General features: G+C 66.6%; 1 protein-coding gene across 5 annotated transcripts; it reads right to left on the bottom strand.

Annotated features, from left to right (window-relative positions):
• Window positions 1–65: 65 nt before the first annotated feature.
• Window positions 66–13,365, bottom strand: SEMA3B (semaphorin 3B). Of its 5 annotated transcripts, none has more exons than XM_036994150.2 (20): window positions 9,357–9,935; window positions 8,336–8,528; window positions 7,819–7,917; window positions 6,265–6,523; window positions 5,515–5,672; window positions 5,297–5,359; window positions 4,784–4,903; window positions 4,613–4,706; window positions 4,296–4,415; window positions 3,337–3,482; window positions 3,145–3,256; window positions 2,968–3,037; window positions 2,748–2,892; window positions 2,246–2,465; window positions 1,975–2,066; window positions 1,857–1,898; window positions 1,459–1,616; window positions 1,317–1,372; window positions 1,104–1,243; window positions 66–872 (listed from the first exon to the last, which is right to left on the bottom strand). In XM_036994150.2, the coding sequence occupies exons 4-20, from the start codon at window positions 6,347–6,349 to the stop codon at window positions 474–476; spliced, it is 2,220 nt and encodes a 739-aa protein (XP_036850045.2). In that variant the 5' UTR covers window positions 6,350–6,523; window positions 7,819–7,917; window positions 8,336–8,528; window positions 9,357–9,935; the 3' UTR covers window positions 66–473. The 5 variants fall into 5 exon arrangements, with proteins under 5 accessions (XP_036850045.2, XP_036850048.2, XP_073086712.1 ...); XM_036994153.2 differs by having other exon boundaries at window positions 6,265–6,451; XM_073230611.1 differs by lacking the exons at window positions 8,336–8,528; window positions 9,357–9,935 and adding an exon at window positions 13,347–13,365 and having other exon boundaries at window positions 6,265–6,451.
• Between the last annotated feature and the right edge of the window lie 308 nt (window positions 13,366–13,673).

Below are 13,673 nucleotides of genomic sequence, written 5' to 3'. Positions count from 1 at the left end.
CAGTCACATGGAAACCACCCGGAGTGCTCACCCAGCATCCTTGGAAGAAACTGAGGCCCCGAAACTGCTAGGAAGGCGCCCCAGGCCACCAGCAAGACCAGCACGGGCGGTGGCCTGCTGCCGGGCCTGGCTGAGAGCCGAGTTTATTGCGTTAGTACAGTCGGCCGCCCCGCGGTCCCGCCAGTCTCGCCGCGCGCAGCTTTCCGCTCCCTCGAAGGGGAGCGCCTTCCCCTGCGGCCCGCTGCTCTGGACCCTGCTTTCCGCTCTGCGCGGCCGGTCGGCTCCGGTGCCCAGCCTGCGCCGCCCTCGGGGCTCCACTCCAGGATTATCGTCTGTTAATAAATAGGCCGGCGGCTGCCCCTCGGCGGGGCCTGTCCTCGTTGAGCCCTAGCTGTGTGTCTCCGGCTGCGGCCGCCGCTTCCCGCCCCCTCCCGCCCTTGCCCGCTCCCCGCTTCGGAGCCGGGACCGTCGAGTCACCAGTGCGCAGCGCTGCGCGGGCCTCGCTCGGCGCGCAGCTCCGGGGCTCGCGTCCGCCGCTGGCGGCCCTTCCTCAGCGGCGCGGGTGGAGGGCGCGGCGCGGGCTGCGGGCGGCACATCCGCAGGGAGCTGGTGCCGCCGCCGCCCGGCTCCACCAGCTGCAGGAAGTCCCGGTACCAGAGCTTAGGGCCCGGCGGGGCCGCGGGCGCCGCCTCCTCGGCGCGCGCCAGCCTCTCGGCCTGCGCGGCGCTCAGCACGTGCAGCGCCAGGCGCCGCAGCGGCTGCGAGAAGCCTTGCTCCACGGCGGCGCACAGGTAGGCGCCCGCGTCCCCGCGCCGCAGCCCGCGCAGCAGCAGCCCCCGCTCCGTGCGCTCGGCGCGCTTGTCCGCCGGCACCTGCGGGAGACCCGGGCCCGCGAGGGACGGTGTCAGGGGCCTGGGTGGGGGCGGGGGTCCCCCGCTGTGCCGGGCGGGCAGGGGACCTGAACGGGAGGCCCCCTCTCGGGGCGGGGTCAGGAGCCCAGGTAGATGGGAGGGGCCTCCCCAGGAGGTGGAGCGCAGGTGAGCGGGGCGGGACCCACGGCGCAGGCCGGCCGGGGGCCCGGCGCGGAGCGGCGGGAGGCTCACCTGGGTGCCAGTAGCCTCTCCCATGCTCTGGAAGGTCCACTCGACGCGCGCCTGCAGCGAGCGGGGCTCACACTCCAGGAAGGCGCTGCCGCCCTCCACCCCGAACACCTTCCGCTCCAGCAGAGCGGGGTGGGATGATTCTGGGGGCAAGGGGACTGTCAGGTGCGGGCCGGGCGGGGCGTCCTGAGAGGTGGGGGCAGCTGGGGCACTCACCTCCCGAGCACAGCGTGCGGGGGTCACCGTTCCTTATGTCCTGCCGCCGGAACCTCCTGGGGGGACATTGCAGCCTCATGAGCCCTTCCTCTTTCATTCAAGGGCAGCCAAAGACTGCGGCACCCGCTCGGCCCCTGCCCACCTCTTGGCACTGGGCTGGAAGCGCGTGCACGCGGCCCCGTCCCAGGCGCAGTAGGGGTCGCGCGCCAGGCAGCATTCGGCGCAGGCGCGGCCGTGGGCAGCACAACGGTGCAGCGGGATCTGGGCCACGGCGCTCCGAGAGGCTACGTACAGCTGGTGCTAAGGGGAACGGGGGACTCCAGGGTGACCGAGGCATGCCGTGCCCGCCTCCCATTCACTGGTCGGGGGTCCCTGCCCCCACTTGACAGATGGGTACACTGAGATCTCAGGTCACAGTCTAGCGAAGGCAGAGCCCATATGCTCAACCCCAAGGCTTCCAACTACCCAGGGAGGCAGGGAGGGTAGGGGCGCCCGGAACATGCTCGGTCCGTTTCACCCTCAAGTCTTCTGGTCTCTTACCCTCTTAGAGGAGATTTGCATGCTGGTGACGGGGGCCGAGTCCTGCGAGGGGGCAGGGGCGCTGAGATCAGGGATCGGTGGGGTGGGGGTGCCCTAGGCCCCAGGAGCTAAGCCTCACCTCAAACACGTGCAGCTCCTCTAGAAGCAGCCCCTCGGCATTAGGCCGGCCGCCTTTGGGGACAGAGATCACCTTCAGCACTGTGCCCGCGTCTGCAGGGATGAACATGGGTGAGGGCCTCCCGCGCTCCCAGCCAGCTAGCGGAGGGCCTCCCCACTCTGAGGCCTCCACCCTCTCACGACTGGCTGGTGAAGAAGGTGGGCGGGAACAATGAGAGCAGCATCCGGAAGGAGAGGGGGCCAGCCCAGGCAGAGGGGAGACGGTCCCAGACCTGTCCCGATGAAGAGGACATCGTAGTGTCCGTCAGCAGCTGCTACGCGGTCCACCGCGATCTGGGTAAAGCTGTACCCAGCTCCCACTTGTAGGAAGAGAGGGCGCCCCCCCAGTGGCAGGACCGGATTGAACATGAGGGGGTGGTTCCGAGCAAACTGAATGACGTCATCAGGGAAGTCCTTGGTGGAGCTGAAGGTGCCAAAGGTCTTGCTGGGGCACTGGGGGTGGGGAGGGGGCAGGACAGGGATGTGGGTGCATGGGCCCGGCCGGCCCTCCCCAGGAGACTGCAGAGCACTGCGTGTGCTAGCTGCGTGTTCCCAGAGCCCTGCCCGCACCAGCCTTGCCCTGGGGACTCTGAGGGGGATATCTCCCCCGTGCGACAACAGTGGCTTTTCCCACCCGTAACAACAGGAAGAAACCACATTCACCAAGGAGACCCCAGGCCATGCTCTCCACTGGGGACCTGAAGTGGGCTATGGTGAAGGTCCCAAGCTACGCACCATGCCAGGCCGGGGGTAGGGGACACGGCCCTGGTAAGACGCCCACTGGTGCATGGGCCCCTCCTTGTGTGCAAAGGGTCCCAGAAAGGCCCGGCGCACGTCATTCATGCTGTAGGCACAAACTGCAGAGCCCTGGAAGATGCCGCTGCGGGCAAAGACATGGGCGGAGTGAGGGGCCAGAGGGCCCCAGCCGGCCCCGCCCCCTCGTTCCGCCCCTCACCTGGACGCTGAGAAGACAGCGTAGAGCAGTGGGGTCCAGCGGTCCCGCGAGGACAGCAAGAACACGTCCTCTGCGGGGAAGGGGCCACTGGGGATGGGCACACCGCCCTGGGGGCCAGCCAAGCCCCAGGGTCTGCACCCCCGCACCCCCCCCCCACCCTCTGCTCCAGGCACTCACGGAGCTGGTCGAAGTGCGTGTCACCCTCAGCCCCGGGCACCGAGCACACCAGCCGCGCCTTCAGGAACGTGCTCCACCTGTTGACCAGGCTGCGCTGGCCACCCACATCATTCTGCCGGGTCAGTCAGGGGACATGAGGGCGAGGCCCAAATGGGCAAAAGGGGGTGAGGGTCACTGGATGTGGCTCCTCACCCGGCAGATCTGGCCAACTCGGGACACGGACATGCGTCCCAGGGCCGGCGCGACCTCCACTGCCAGCTCCCGGAAGAAGAAGTAGATCTTATCGTCGTCGGGGTTCTCGCTCTCCGGGATCCAGAAGATTTTGATGAACTTGGGCTCTGGCCGCAGCAGGAAGCGTGGGGTCAGCCAGGCCATGGCCCCATCCCCTATCCGAGGCCCACGGCTGTCTCCCCTTCCTCTCTCGCCCACGGCAGCCAGAGGGGCCCCATCTGGTCCCCGGCCTCCAAGACCAAGCTAGACGGTGCTCTGAGGGGCAGAAGCCAAGGAACCAGGGCCCGCGAGTGAACAAGCAGCCACAAGGGGGCAGCAGAGACCGCAGCTCCTGGGCCAGCGGGCTGGCGGGACCCTGGCCAGGGGGCGCCTCTCGCCTCGCCCTATAGTTCCCTAGGCAAGGGTCACGACGGTGGGCGCTGGCAGTTCCACCTTCACTCATGAGTCTTCTCTAGCCATCCTGCCTCAAACGCTCGACTGGGTCCCACCGCTCAGAATAAGGTACGCGGGCCCCTCGCCAGTCCTGGCCCCTACGGCTCCCTCGTGACTCGCTGCTGGCCCGTCCTGCCCCAGAGCCTGTGCTCAGGCTGTGCCCTCTGCCTGGAATGCCCCTCCGTCAGTCCAGCGGGGCCTGGGGGACTCTCCCGCCTCTTCTGTGTGGTCTCCTCCCTTGCCCCAGCCCTCTCTCCACCAGCACCAGTCCCTTTTCTCAAAACTGACCTCATCCTGTATTTGTCCAGACTTCTCTGGACCCAGAGGGCATGGCCCAGACCCCTCGTCTGCCCTGGGACCCCAGTGCCCAGCGCAGGGCCAGACACAGGTGGGGTACCTGGTGACCACCTTTGCTCACTTCCTCTGCGCGCCCTCCTCCGCACCTGCCCTGACGAGGGCCCCTCCCACCAGCCCCACCAGCCCCTCACCATTGAGCCAGCGGGAGTCGTGGGGCTCTGTTCGGAGACTCGGACGCCGGCCCAGGCTTCGGAAAATGGTGAAGTCCCGGCCCATGAGGTCGGCAGCCACACCTGAGTACAGCTCGTCCCCTGCAGAGAGGGCAACAGTTGCTTGGCTAAAGCCGAAGGCTCCCGGGGCAGGGGGGCCTGTGGAGCTCCGGGGGCTTTGGGGGAGTCAGTGAGGCTGAGGCTGGGGTGTCCCTGGGGCTCTGGGAAGGGTCCGGGGACTTGCTGAGGTTCTAGAGTCTGGGTCCAGGAGCTCTGCTGAGCCCCTCCTTTGCACTCACCCACTAACACGGAGGCTGCCCGATGCCTGGGGTCATATGGACTCCTGCCCTTGCCATCCTCCTGCCTTCGGCGGTCCAGCCAGAGCTCGGGGTCCTGGGAGGCAGGGGTGCTGTTCCTGCCAGGCGTTCCCTACCCACCGCACCTCCCTCTCTGCCAGGATGTGACCTTACCTCCAGCCGGTGGCCCACCTCCACAAAAGCACAGGTTGGGTGGAAGGCCCCCGTGCCACAGGCCAGCAGGTGGGTGTGGTTGTAGGCATGCAGCAGCTTCACGAAGTTCATGCACTCAGTCTAGTGGGCAGGCAGGCGCAGGGGGAGCAGCCTTAAGGGGTCCCAGCTCACCAGTGGTACCCCTACCCCTTTCTCTCTTCTGTGTCAGCCCAGGCAAGTACCAACATGGGCTGCAGGGAACTGGGCGCCCTTGATGACCAGACCAGCCCACCTCCCACCAGCATGGGTGTCTGGGGAAGCAGAGGCCTGCACTGCCCACTATGACTCAGAGACCCCCGAGCAGAATCACATGAGCCCCCACCCTGACTCACTACCTCCAGACTTCAGCCACCTCGACCCCCTGCCCCCATCCCAGCCAGAACAGGCAGGCCTCTGTCTTAGCACTGCCTGGCCTACAGAGTGAGGGGCTGGCCTGCCCCGCCCCCGCCCCTGCCCCGGGAGGCGGGCTCTCACCCTGATGTCCTTTCCTGCCCAGTTGCAGTCCTCTCGCCATTCCACAGGGGCCGGCCAGGCCAGCTGCAGGCGGTGAGAGGACACAGGTCAGGGACTTTGAAGTTCTCCGTGGTGAGGGGTCCACTGGGGGGCCCATCCCCCAGGGCCTCTCCAGGCAGTCTGGATTGGGCTCCTGGGCTCCTTCCCTGGGCAGCGGTAAGGCTGGGGGTCCCTGGCACCTTCTTGGGCCGCTTGCTGATGTTGTCCAGGCTGAGGGAGGCCACGTGGTTCTCAGCACCCACAAACAGGCGTCCCCGCTCTTCGTCCACCAGTAAAGCCTCATAACAGCAGCTCCTGTCCAGCCTGAAGGTCCGGAGCTCATGCCGGGCCTGGAGCTCTGCACGGCGTGACACCACGGGCGGGTTGCCTGCCGTGCTGGGAGCCTCCCCGCACCCTGCGTGCTGCCTCTCTCACAAGCCAGGTCGTACACGGACCTGACCACGCATGGGAACTTAGATGTGTGTGAGTTTACACGTGCAAGACAGGCCTAGGCAGGTGGGCAGCACAGTGCCCAAGGTGAAGGGGGCTGAGCTCCTAGGGCGTGCGCGGGAGAGCCAGAACCCCAACCCCCGAGCCAGGCGGAGGGCCCTCCGCCACCCTGCCGCCAGCCTGAGCTCAGTGGAAGGCCACAGCCAAGAAGGGCCCTCCCGTGTCGGGGTGTTAGAAGAGGCCCTGATGTCCCCACAGCTCGACTCCCTGGGGGCAGGGGATGGGACAGAGGGGTCTTCCTGGGAAAGCAGGAGCAGAATGTGGGCAGAGAGGTTGGGGGCCGAGGCACGGACAGGGTTAACTGGAGATGGCCTGAAAGTGCCCCCAACCCAAACCGGATCCTTTGGCAAACGCGGGACAACAGCACACAGCGCCCCCTACCCACCCTGGGCCCCTTTCCTGCCCGCCCAGAGCTGGGCCAGCCTGCCAGGTGCACCTACCTCGGAAGGAGAGCCGAAGGCGGGGAGGGCCAGGAGCAGTGGCCCCCAGCACCGCTGCCCAGAGCAGGGCCAGGCCCGCGATCATGGCGGCGGCCTCAGCCCGCCCCAGCTGGGCGGCTCAGGGTGCTCCGGGTTCAGCAGGAGTGTGCAGAGGAGCCTTGAGCCGCCCTGGACTCTGCCCCGGGAGCTGGAAGAGGACTTGCAGCCAGGGCGAGGGCGGGAGGCTCGGGGGGCGTCCCTGGGGATCAGATTACAGCCCCTAGGGGGAGAAGCTGGGGGGTCGCATTCTGCCTCGGAGCCGCCCCTCCCTCCGCTCTGAGGGTGCCCTGCCTGGCCACAGTCACAGACACACCCACACTGGGCACCCCCTCGGGGTCACTCCCACACTGTCAGGCGCCCGCCCCACCACGTCACCCTCCCGGGTAACACGCCCTCATACACACTCACATTAATTCACAAACTGAGCCTATGGTCATGCCAGCTTGGGCCTGGGGCTGGGGACACTGCAGGATGCAAAGTCCCCATGGAGGAGGGGGCAGGGTGCCAGCAAGAACTCAGATGACTGCAGACATTTCAGAGGATGCCGAGTGCAATGAAGAGAACCAGCCATCCCAGGGGCGAGAGCAACAGGAGGGGGTCAGTGCCCCCAGGCCCGCAGCGGAGCAGAGGCAGGTGCCTGTGACTCTGAATGGTTTCTGAGGGTCCCGTTGGTAGCTGTACTGCACAAGTGTACAGTGTGAGCATGCTCACAGACATATCTATGTGAGACCATGTGGTAAGACCATGTGGCATGTGTGTTGTATGCAATGTGCAGCATGCATGTGGGCACATACCTGGCTTTATGGGTACCTGTGTGTCCATGCCTGTGGCACGTGTACCCTGTATACATGTGTGTGCACGTGTTACGTGTGTACAAATGTGCATGCACACATGTATGTGTGTCTCTGGACATGCAGGTGAGCAAATACAATCACAGTGTCAGTCACTGCTTTCAATTCAGATGTTCCTGAGCCCCCTTCTCGGAGGGAGAGAGCCAGGCCCGGGCTCCACGCCACACAGAAGCTGCCATTCCAACTTGAGGGGGCTCCCGCTTGGGTCCAGCAGCCCCAGCTTCATGCTTGACCTCTCTCCGCACCCCGGAGGCAAGGGGGGGCCAGTCACACACAGAAATTCTGTGAGCTCAGACTTCAGACCCAAGAGGAATCAAGTGGAGGGAGCCAAGGCCTGAGGCAGCCTCGCCCCCAGCTTGGGAGAGCAGCCCTTCTCTCCCTGTGCCTCCCTCCCTGCCTTAGCCCTCAGGGTCACCTCTCTGAGCCAGAGCCCTTCCCTGGACCCCTCAGAAGGGGACTGGCTCGGGCTGCACACCCACCATCCTTCCCGGAAGCTGGCTAGGCAGGTGCCAGGCATGGGAGCCCCTGCGCGGAGCAAGGCCCTGGGTACGACTCCACGTTCAGAAGGGCTGCTGGGGCCTGTTCCAGTCCACGCCCCATATCCCTGCCCAGCCCCCGCCCCTCCCATGCTGGGACTCCCACCGCCCTCCTTCCTTCCACTGACACTTGCCGCAGCCTCCTCCGGGCAGGTCGGTGCCGCTGCCTCCCCACACTCCGCCAGGCCTCCAGCCGCAGTGCTTGCCCCCGGGGGCCCCTTCTCACCCTGGAGAAGGGGAGAAGCCCAGGGCTGCAGGGCACCCTCTGATGGCTCCTTTAAGGAGCAGCCCCCGCCCCCACCAAGCCAGCCACCGCCCCACTCGCAGTCAAGTTTACGGGGCGGGTCCGGTGACCGGGCAGGCAGCCGGGACCGGCTAGAGATGGTGGCCTGGCCAGAGTGGAGTGGGCACTAGGGAGGGGCGTTAGGAGGGTGGGACCTCGTGTCACTAAGGTGCCCAGCAGAGGTCCCTCCCGGAAGTGGGGGGGCCAGCTAAGGCAAAGGAGAAAGCAGAGACCCCCCCAGCCCCAGGTGGCTGTGAAGCAGGCAGAGGGGACAGCCGGCAGGGACACCCCCAAGGACTAGGGGTCCTCCCATTCCACCCACGGCTGGGGAGCAGAAAGCGGGTAATGAGGGCCTCACCCACCATGTCAGCTCCAGGCACCAGCTGGCATGGCAAGGTCCGTGGTCGGGGGCAGGGGTTCTCAACCTGATGGGCCCCCAGGCCCCAGCCCCTGCCCTTCTGTACCACTGGGTACTTCTGCCCCCTGGCTGGCAGTGGCTGTGAGGGCAGCCAGCTGGAGGCGTGAAAGGGAGGCAGATGCCTCTGCTGTGCATCCCTGCAGGGAGACGGGGTCATTCTACATGACCTCTGTGACCATGACCGTTGGTCCTTGTCCCTAGGCTGAAGGTGGGAAGAACTGGCCCACCGAACACAGAGCAACATACACGAGGGGGTTTCACACCCAGGGTGGGCCCCGCACCCTGGCGCTGAAGCTGGGATGGCTCTGGGGTCTGGCCTGAAGCCGAGTCTGGGGGACTCATCCTCTCTGCACAGCCAGGAGCTAAGTGTGGACAAGTCGAGAGGAGGTCCACCCGGTGAAGAGACCACTGCTTGGGGACGGCCTTCCACCTCCCAGGCCCCCAACAGGCATCCTCCCCAGGCTGGCCAGCAGCTGTCTCTTGCCACGTCCCCTGGAGCAAGGGCGTCTGTGACCAGCCAGCCCTTCTTCCCTGAGCCTCAGGACCTAGTGTCCCTGGCTGGCAGGCTGGAGGTGAATGGCCAGGGTCAGTGGGAGGAGTGGGGCCCTTGGGGTGGTGGTGGGGCCTGAGTTCTTGGCCTTTCGCCCCTCCCTGGCTCCCCTGCCTTGGACCTCGGCAGCCTCCCCTGGCCCTGTGCAAGCAAACAAAATTCTTCGGCTGTTTACGATTTTCCACCCAAGCAGCCAAGATCAGCAAGCGCCTCTGGGCCCCCCTCTGCCGCTCTGCCCCCTACCTGCCCCCGCCGTTCTCAGTCCTTCAGGCCCAGGGCCCAGCCTTGATTCCACCCCCAACCCCTGCCCCACCCGCCCTGTGTCCACACGAGAAAATGGGACCAGGACCCCACCATCTTTGCAACATCCTGAGAATCAACCCCCAAACCGCAGGATGGGCTGGCCCTGCCCCACCTGAGCCCTTTGCCTTGCTCCCTCCAGAGGTGCCCCTTCCCTGGGGCAGAAAGCCAGATGTCCAGGGGAGCTCAGGAGGTCCCTGTCCTCACAAGGCCTCCTTTCTGCTCCTGAGCCCCAGGTCCAAGTGTATGGCAGCTCTGGCAGGGGCCTCACGGAGGCAGCTGTGTAGGAGAAGGGTCCCGGCTGCGGGCACACAGGGCTCTGTGCGTCCCCAGGTGTTCTGCAATCAGGCCACCTGGGCCAGGGTCTCGACAGAATGGTTCAAAGCAGGGGATGCAGATGGGCCTCTCCCACACCGTTTGGACTCCTAGTGGCACGGCTGGGGTGGGCATCCCTCTGAGGAAGGCTGAAGCCAACGGCCCAGTGCCCAGCCCAGGCTGGCGGGGCCTGGCTAGCCACTCACACCTGCTTTAGCCATCAAGGACGGTGGCTCCCACGTCACAGCCTGTTCCTGTTCTGGCCACGTGGGGCCCAGGACTCCCCACCCTCAAGATTCAGGCAGGGAGGCGGGGGCGGGGAGCCTGACCAGGTCTGACTTCCCGGCCACCTCCTCCACCCCCAGGGATCTCCGGGGAGAGGGCGTGGGCACTGCCCCACAGGCCCCCGGCCCGGTGTCCGCACTCCCAGGGGACCCCTGGCCCACCTTGCTGGAAGGCCAGCTCCTCCCCTTGTCGCCTGCTCCCCTTCCTTTCGGAGGCCCGGCCGGGGCGGAGGCGGAGGGGCCGAGGGCGGGGCCGCAGGGGCCAGGCCCCCGCCTCCCGCACATTCCTCCCCGGCTGAGGTCAGCCCCTCGGGGACCGGGAGCCCCCAGCAGCCACATCACAGCGCCTCGCTCACTGCGTGTTCCCTCGTCGCCCGGCAGGGGGGCCGGGGAGGGGCCTCCCTCTCTCCTCCTCCCGGCGCGGCGGGCTGGGGCCAGGAATGCGGCTGACTTAGATCTGACTTAGATCGGGGGCGGGATGCTCCGGCGCCGACGGGAACTCAAATGCTACGCTCCCTCGATGGGCTGGGGGCGCCTCCCGGGAGTGCTAGCTGGGGGCTCCGAGGCTCCGGCGGCGGCGGGGGGCCGGAGCCGCCCAGGGATCAACCCCCTTAGCGGCGGGGGAGGCGCGGGCTTGAATCCGGACTGCGGCTCCCCAGCAGCCTGTCCCCAGGGGGAGCCTGGGCCTGTCAAATCACTCTGCCCTCTTACAGGACGTGGTGAATGGTGGGCCGGCAGGTGTGTGCTCATTGCCAGCTCAGCACCTGCAGCCTGAGGGTGACCCCCTTCACTGCTGCCTCTTCCAGCCCTGCCGCCCAGGGCCCTGGCTCGCGCTGGCGCCTACCCCACCCATGCCCTACCACCCCCATCCCCCCACTAGCCGCAGCCATCCCCTCTCCCCCAGCACAATTTCTTCCACCCTCCACCTGACCCCTGGCCATCCCGAAGCCCTGGGCACTCCTCAGTCTTCTGATTCCACAAGTCTCCAACCCACCCCTCTGTGCCCAGGCCCACACCCCTCCTCCCGAGAGCCCCAACCTCAGGGTGGCCGGAAGCCTGACCCTGTGGTCTCTCTGCCACCCCTTGTCCAATGCCTCGCCATTCCATAATGCCCGGCCCCCGGCCCCCAGTGGCACACACACCCAGAGCTCACTGAAGCTGGGGGATCCCTGCCTCTGCCCTACCCCAGCTCAGCCCTGGCCAACAAGGCCCTGCTCCACCACCCCAGTTCTGGGGGGCAGCAGCATTCCTGGCCAGCACTTTGCTGGGCCCTCCAACCCTTCCCCATGCACCTGCTAGACCTTTTCTCACCATTCGTGGTCAAGCCTCTGCAGGGCCGGGCTTTGGCAGTGGCTGGGGGCCTAGACCCAGCGCAGAACCAGCGCAGGGAGGCAGTAGTGCCTCCAGAAAGCTCCTCCACCTTTCCGCTGAGCCCGGGTGGGGATAGGCACTGATGGGGAAGGGACACTACAGGCCCCTCCGTGGCCCTGCAACAGCCCGTCAGGCCTTGACTCCCTCTACCCACAATGAAATTGGAAAGCAAAGTCCATGGGAAGGGACTAACTCTATTTTTCTCCTCAGTAAGATCACCTGTTCTCCCTGTAGCAAGGAGACAGGCAGCCATGACCTCGAGCCCTGCACCTGGGTGTTGGTGCCCTTCACTGACATGCCAAGGGGATAAGGGACTGACGGCACATACTTGCTGGCTCGAGGCCCCCTTGGCTTCCTCATGGGTGTCCACGACAGGCTTGGGGACTGGGGGGACACAGCCCCTCCTCAGGGAGGATGGCCTCTCGGGGCTCTTTCAGGGCCATGGGCACAAGGATTGGGGGCAGTTGTTTGGGAGCCAGCCTGACCCAGAACTCACCCAAGAGAAGCTGTGGTCGCCCCCCTGCAGCTTCCGCCTCCTAGGGCAGCTAGGACGCTGCTGGCCAGCTACAGGTGGCTGGAGTCTGGGCTTGCAGGGTGTGCGGGTGGAGGGGTGCTTCTGAGAGGCTCTGAGGTTTTCCTGACTTCAGGGGGAGCCATGCAGCTGCCCAGGAACATGGTAAGGGGTTCCCCCAGGCCTTGGCAGCCCTGTAGCCTCAGAGGCCCCAGTTCTAATGGCCCCCCACCTAGCTGCTAAGGGAGTCTGGGCCAGGGGAGCTGGGGAGTGGCTGGTGGCTTGGCTGCTCCCCACAGGGCCTCCTTACACACACACCCTTCAGACCTCTCTGGCTCTCAGAGCTTTTCTCTCTTCCCAGCTGTTTCCCTGCCCCCCAAGCGGGTTACAAATACCAAGGCTGCCACCACATCAGTAGCCTGAGCAACTCTTTGGAGAGGGGTGGGCCCTTCTGGAGGTGGTCGGCCTCGTGGTGGTCCCCACGAGCTGGAGACAACTCACTTCATACTGGGACTCTAGCTTGGTCGGGGAGCAGGCGCCTGGGTCCCTTGCCTGGCCCTGCCTGTCCAAGCCTCACAGCTGGGGCTGCCCCTGGTGGGGCCAGGAAGATGGGCCTTCTCAGGCAGGAAGAGCCCTGGGGGCTGGGGAGCACCGAATCCCTGGCTCCCATCACCCAGCTGCTCCGAGGGTCTCGGGATGGCTGAGGTCCAGCCCTGTGCAGCCCCAGGCACCAGGGGTGCCCAGGAGCCAGCCTTACCAAGCCCCTCCATGAGGGTGCAGGACACCTGGGATACCCCCACAGCCTGCTGCCCCCCATGGCTGGGAATTTCCAGCCATGAGACAAGGACGAATTGAGAGGCCGCCCCCGCCGGCGCTGGGACAATGGAGCCTTATGCCCTCAAAGTGAGAGCAGGGGTAGGAGAGCCCAGGGCAGGTGGAGGCTGGCCGCCTGAACTCAGGGAAGGCCTGCTTGCCAGGACCTCACCCAGCTCCGCTGCCAACCCGGGTACAAGGGGATCCTGGCCGGAACCCTGCCGGCCCAACCGGGCACGGAGGCACTGCCCGTGCCAGCCCCTCAATGGCCCCTCTGTGCACCTCCCAGGACGGACGGATGGAGCCATCTCCGGCGCCGCTTCCTGCGGGGGCCCTTGGTGGGGCCGGGCTGCGGGGCTAGGCGGGGCCGGGGATGCCCGCCTCCTTCCGAGAGGCGGCCGACGGAGTCTCTCCCGTCCGCCAGCAGCAGGTGCTCGCGGGAGGCCCCGCCCCGCCCCGGCGGCGCCGACCCCCGCCCACAAAGCCGCCTTTGTGCCGGCCTCGGCGCGCCTGGAGTCAAGGCCGGGGCGGCGGCGGGGCGCCCCCTGGCGGCGGGCCGCCCCTGGACCGCGCGGCTCTCTGCGCAGAGCGCCTGCCGGCGGCCCAACCCGCCCCTGCGCCCCCAGCCTCGCGGAGGCCCCGACTGCGATCCCTGGTCGGGGAAGCGAAGCCCGCCGGCCTCCACGCGGCAGGGCAGCTAGGTGCCCTGCTCCCCAGCTTTCGGTTTGGTCCAGCCCAAGAGGCCTCCTTTCTAGGCAGGGTTCTAGGCACCTCCGATTGGGAGGAGGGTATGCAAGGGGCTGAAGCCTACCTGGCGAGTGACCTCGGCGATCAGTCTCCAGGGCTTGAGCCTGGGAGGTCAGAAGGCACATCTTCCTTCTACACTAGACCCACCGGACACCTCTCCTGCCCCCGGTGTTAGATTCACCTAGAGGAACAGCTCACGAGATGTGGCCGCCGCCCCAGACCCAAGACTGCAGAGGTGCTGGGAGGACAGGCAGAGACACGCAGGCCCCGGCACCGAAACTAGGGAGGCACCCCAAGGGCCGAGCACCTGGCGCCCTGTCCCAGGGGCGTGTTCTGGTCCACAGCACTGGTGCCTGGACACATCTTAGTCTGGGTCCCTACTGGGGGGGAA

Source organism: Manis javanica, chromosome 3 (assembly GCF_040802235.1).
Source record: "Manis javanica isolate MJ-LG chromosome 3, MJ_LKY, whole genome shotgun sequence".
Lineage (NCBI taxonomy): Eukaryota > Metazoa > Chordata > Mammalia > Pholidota > Manidae > Manis > Manis javanica.
This window is presented reverse-complemented; position numbering and strand designations above follow the sequence as displayed.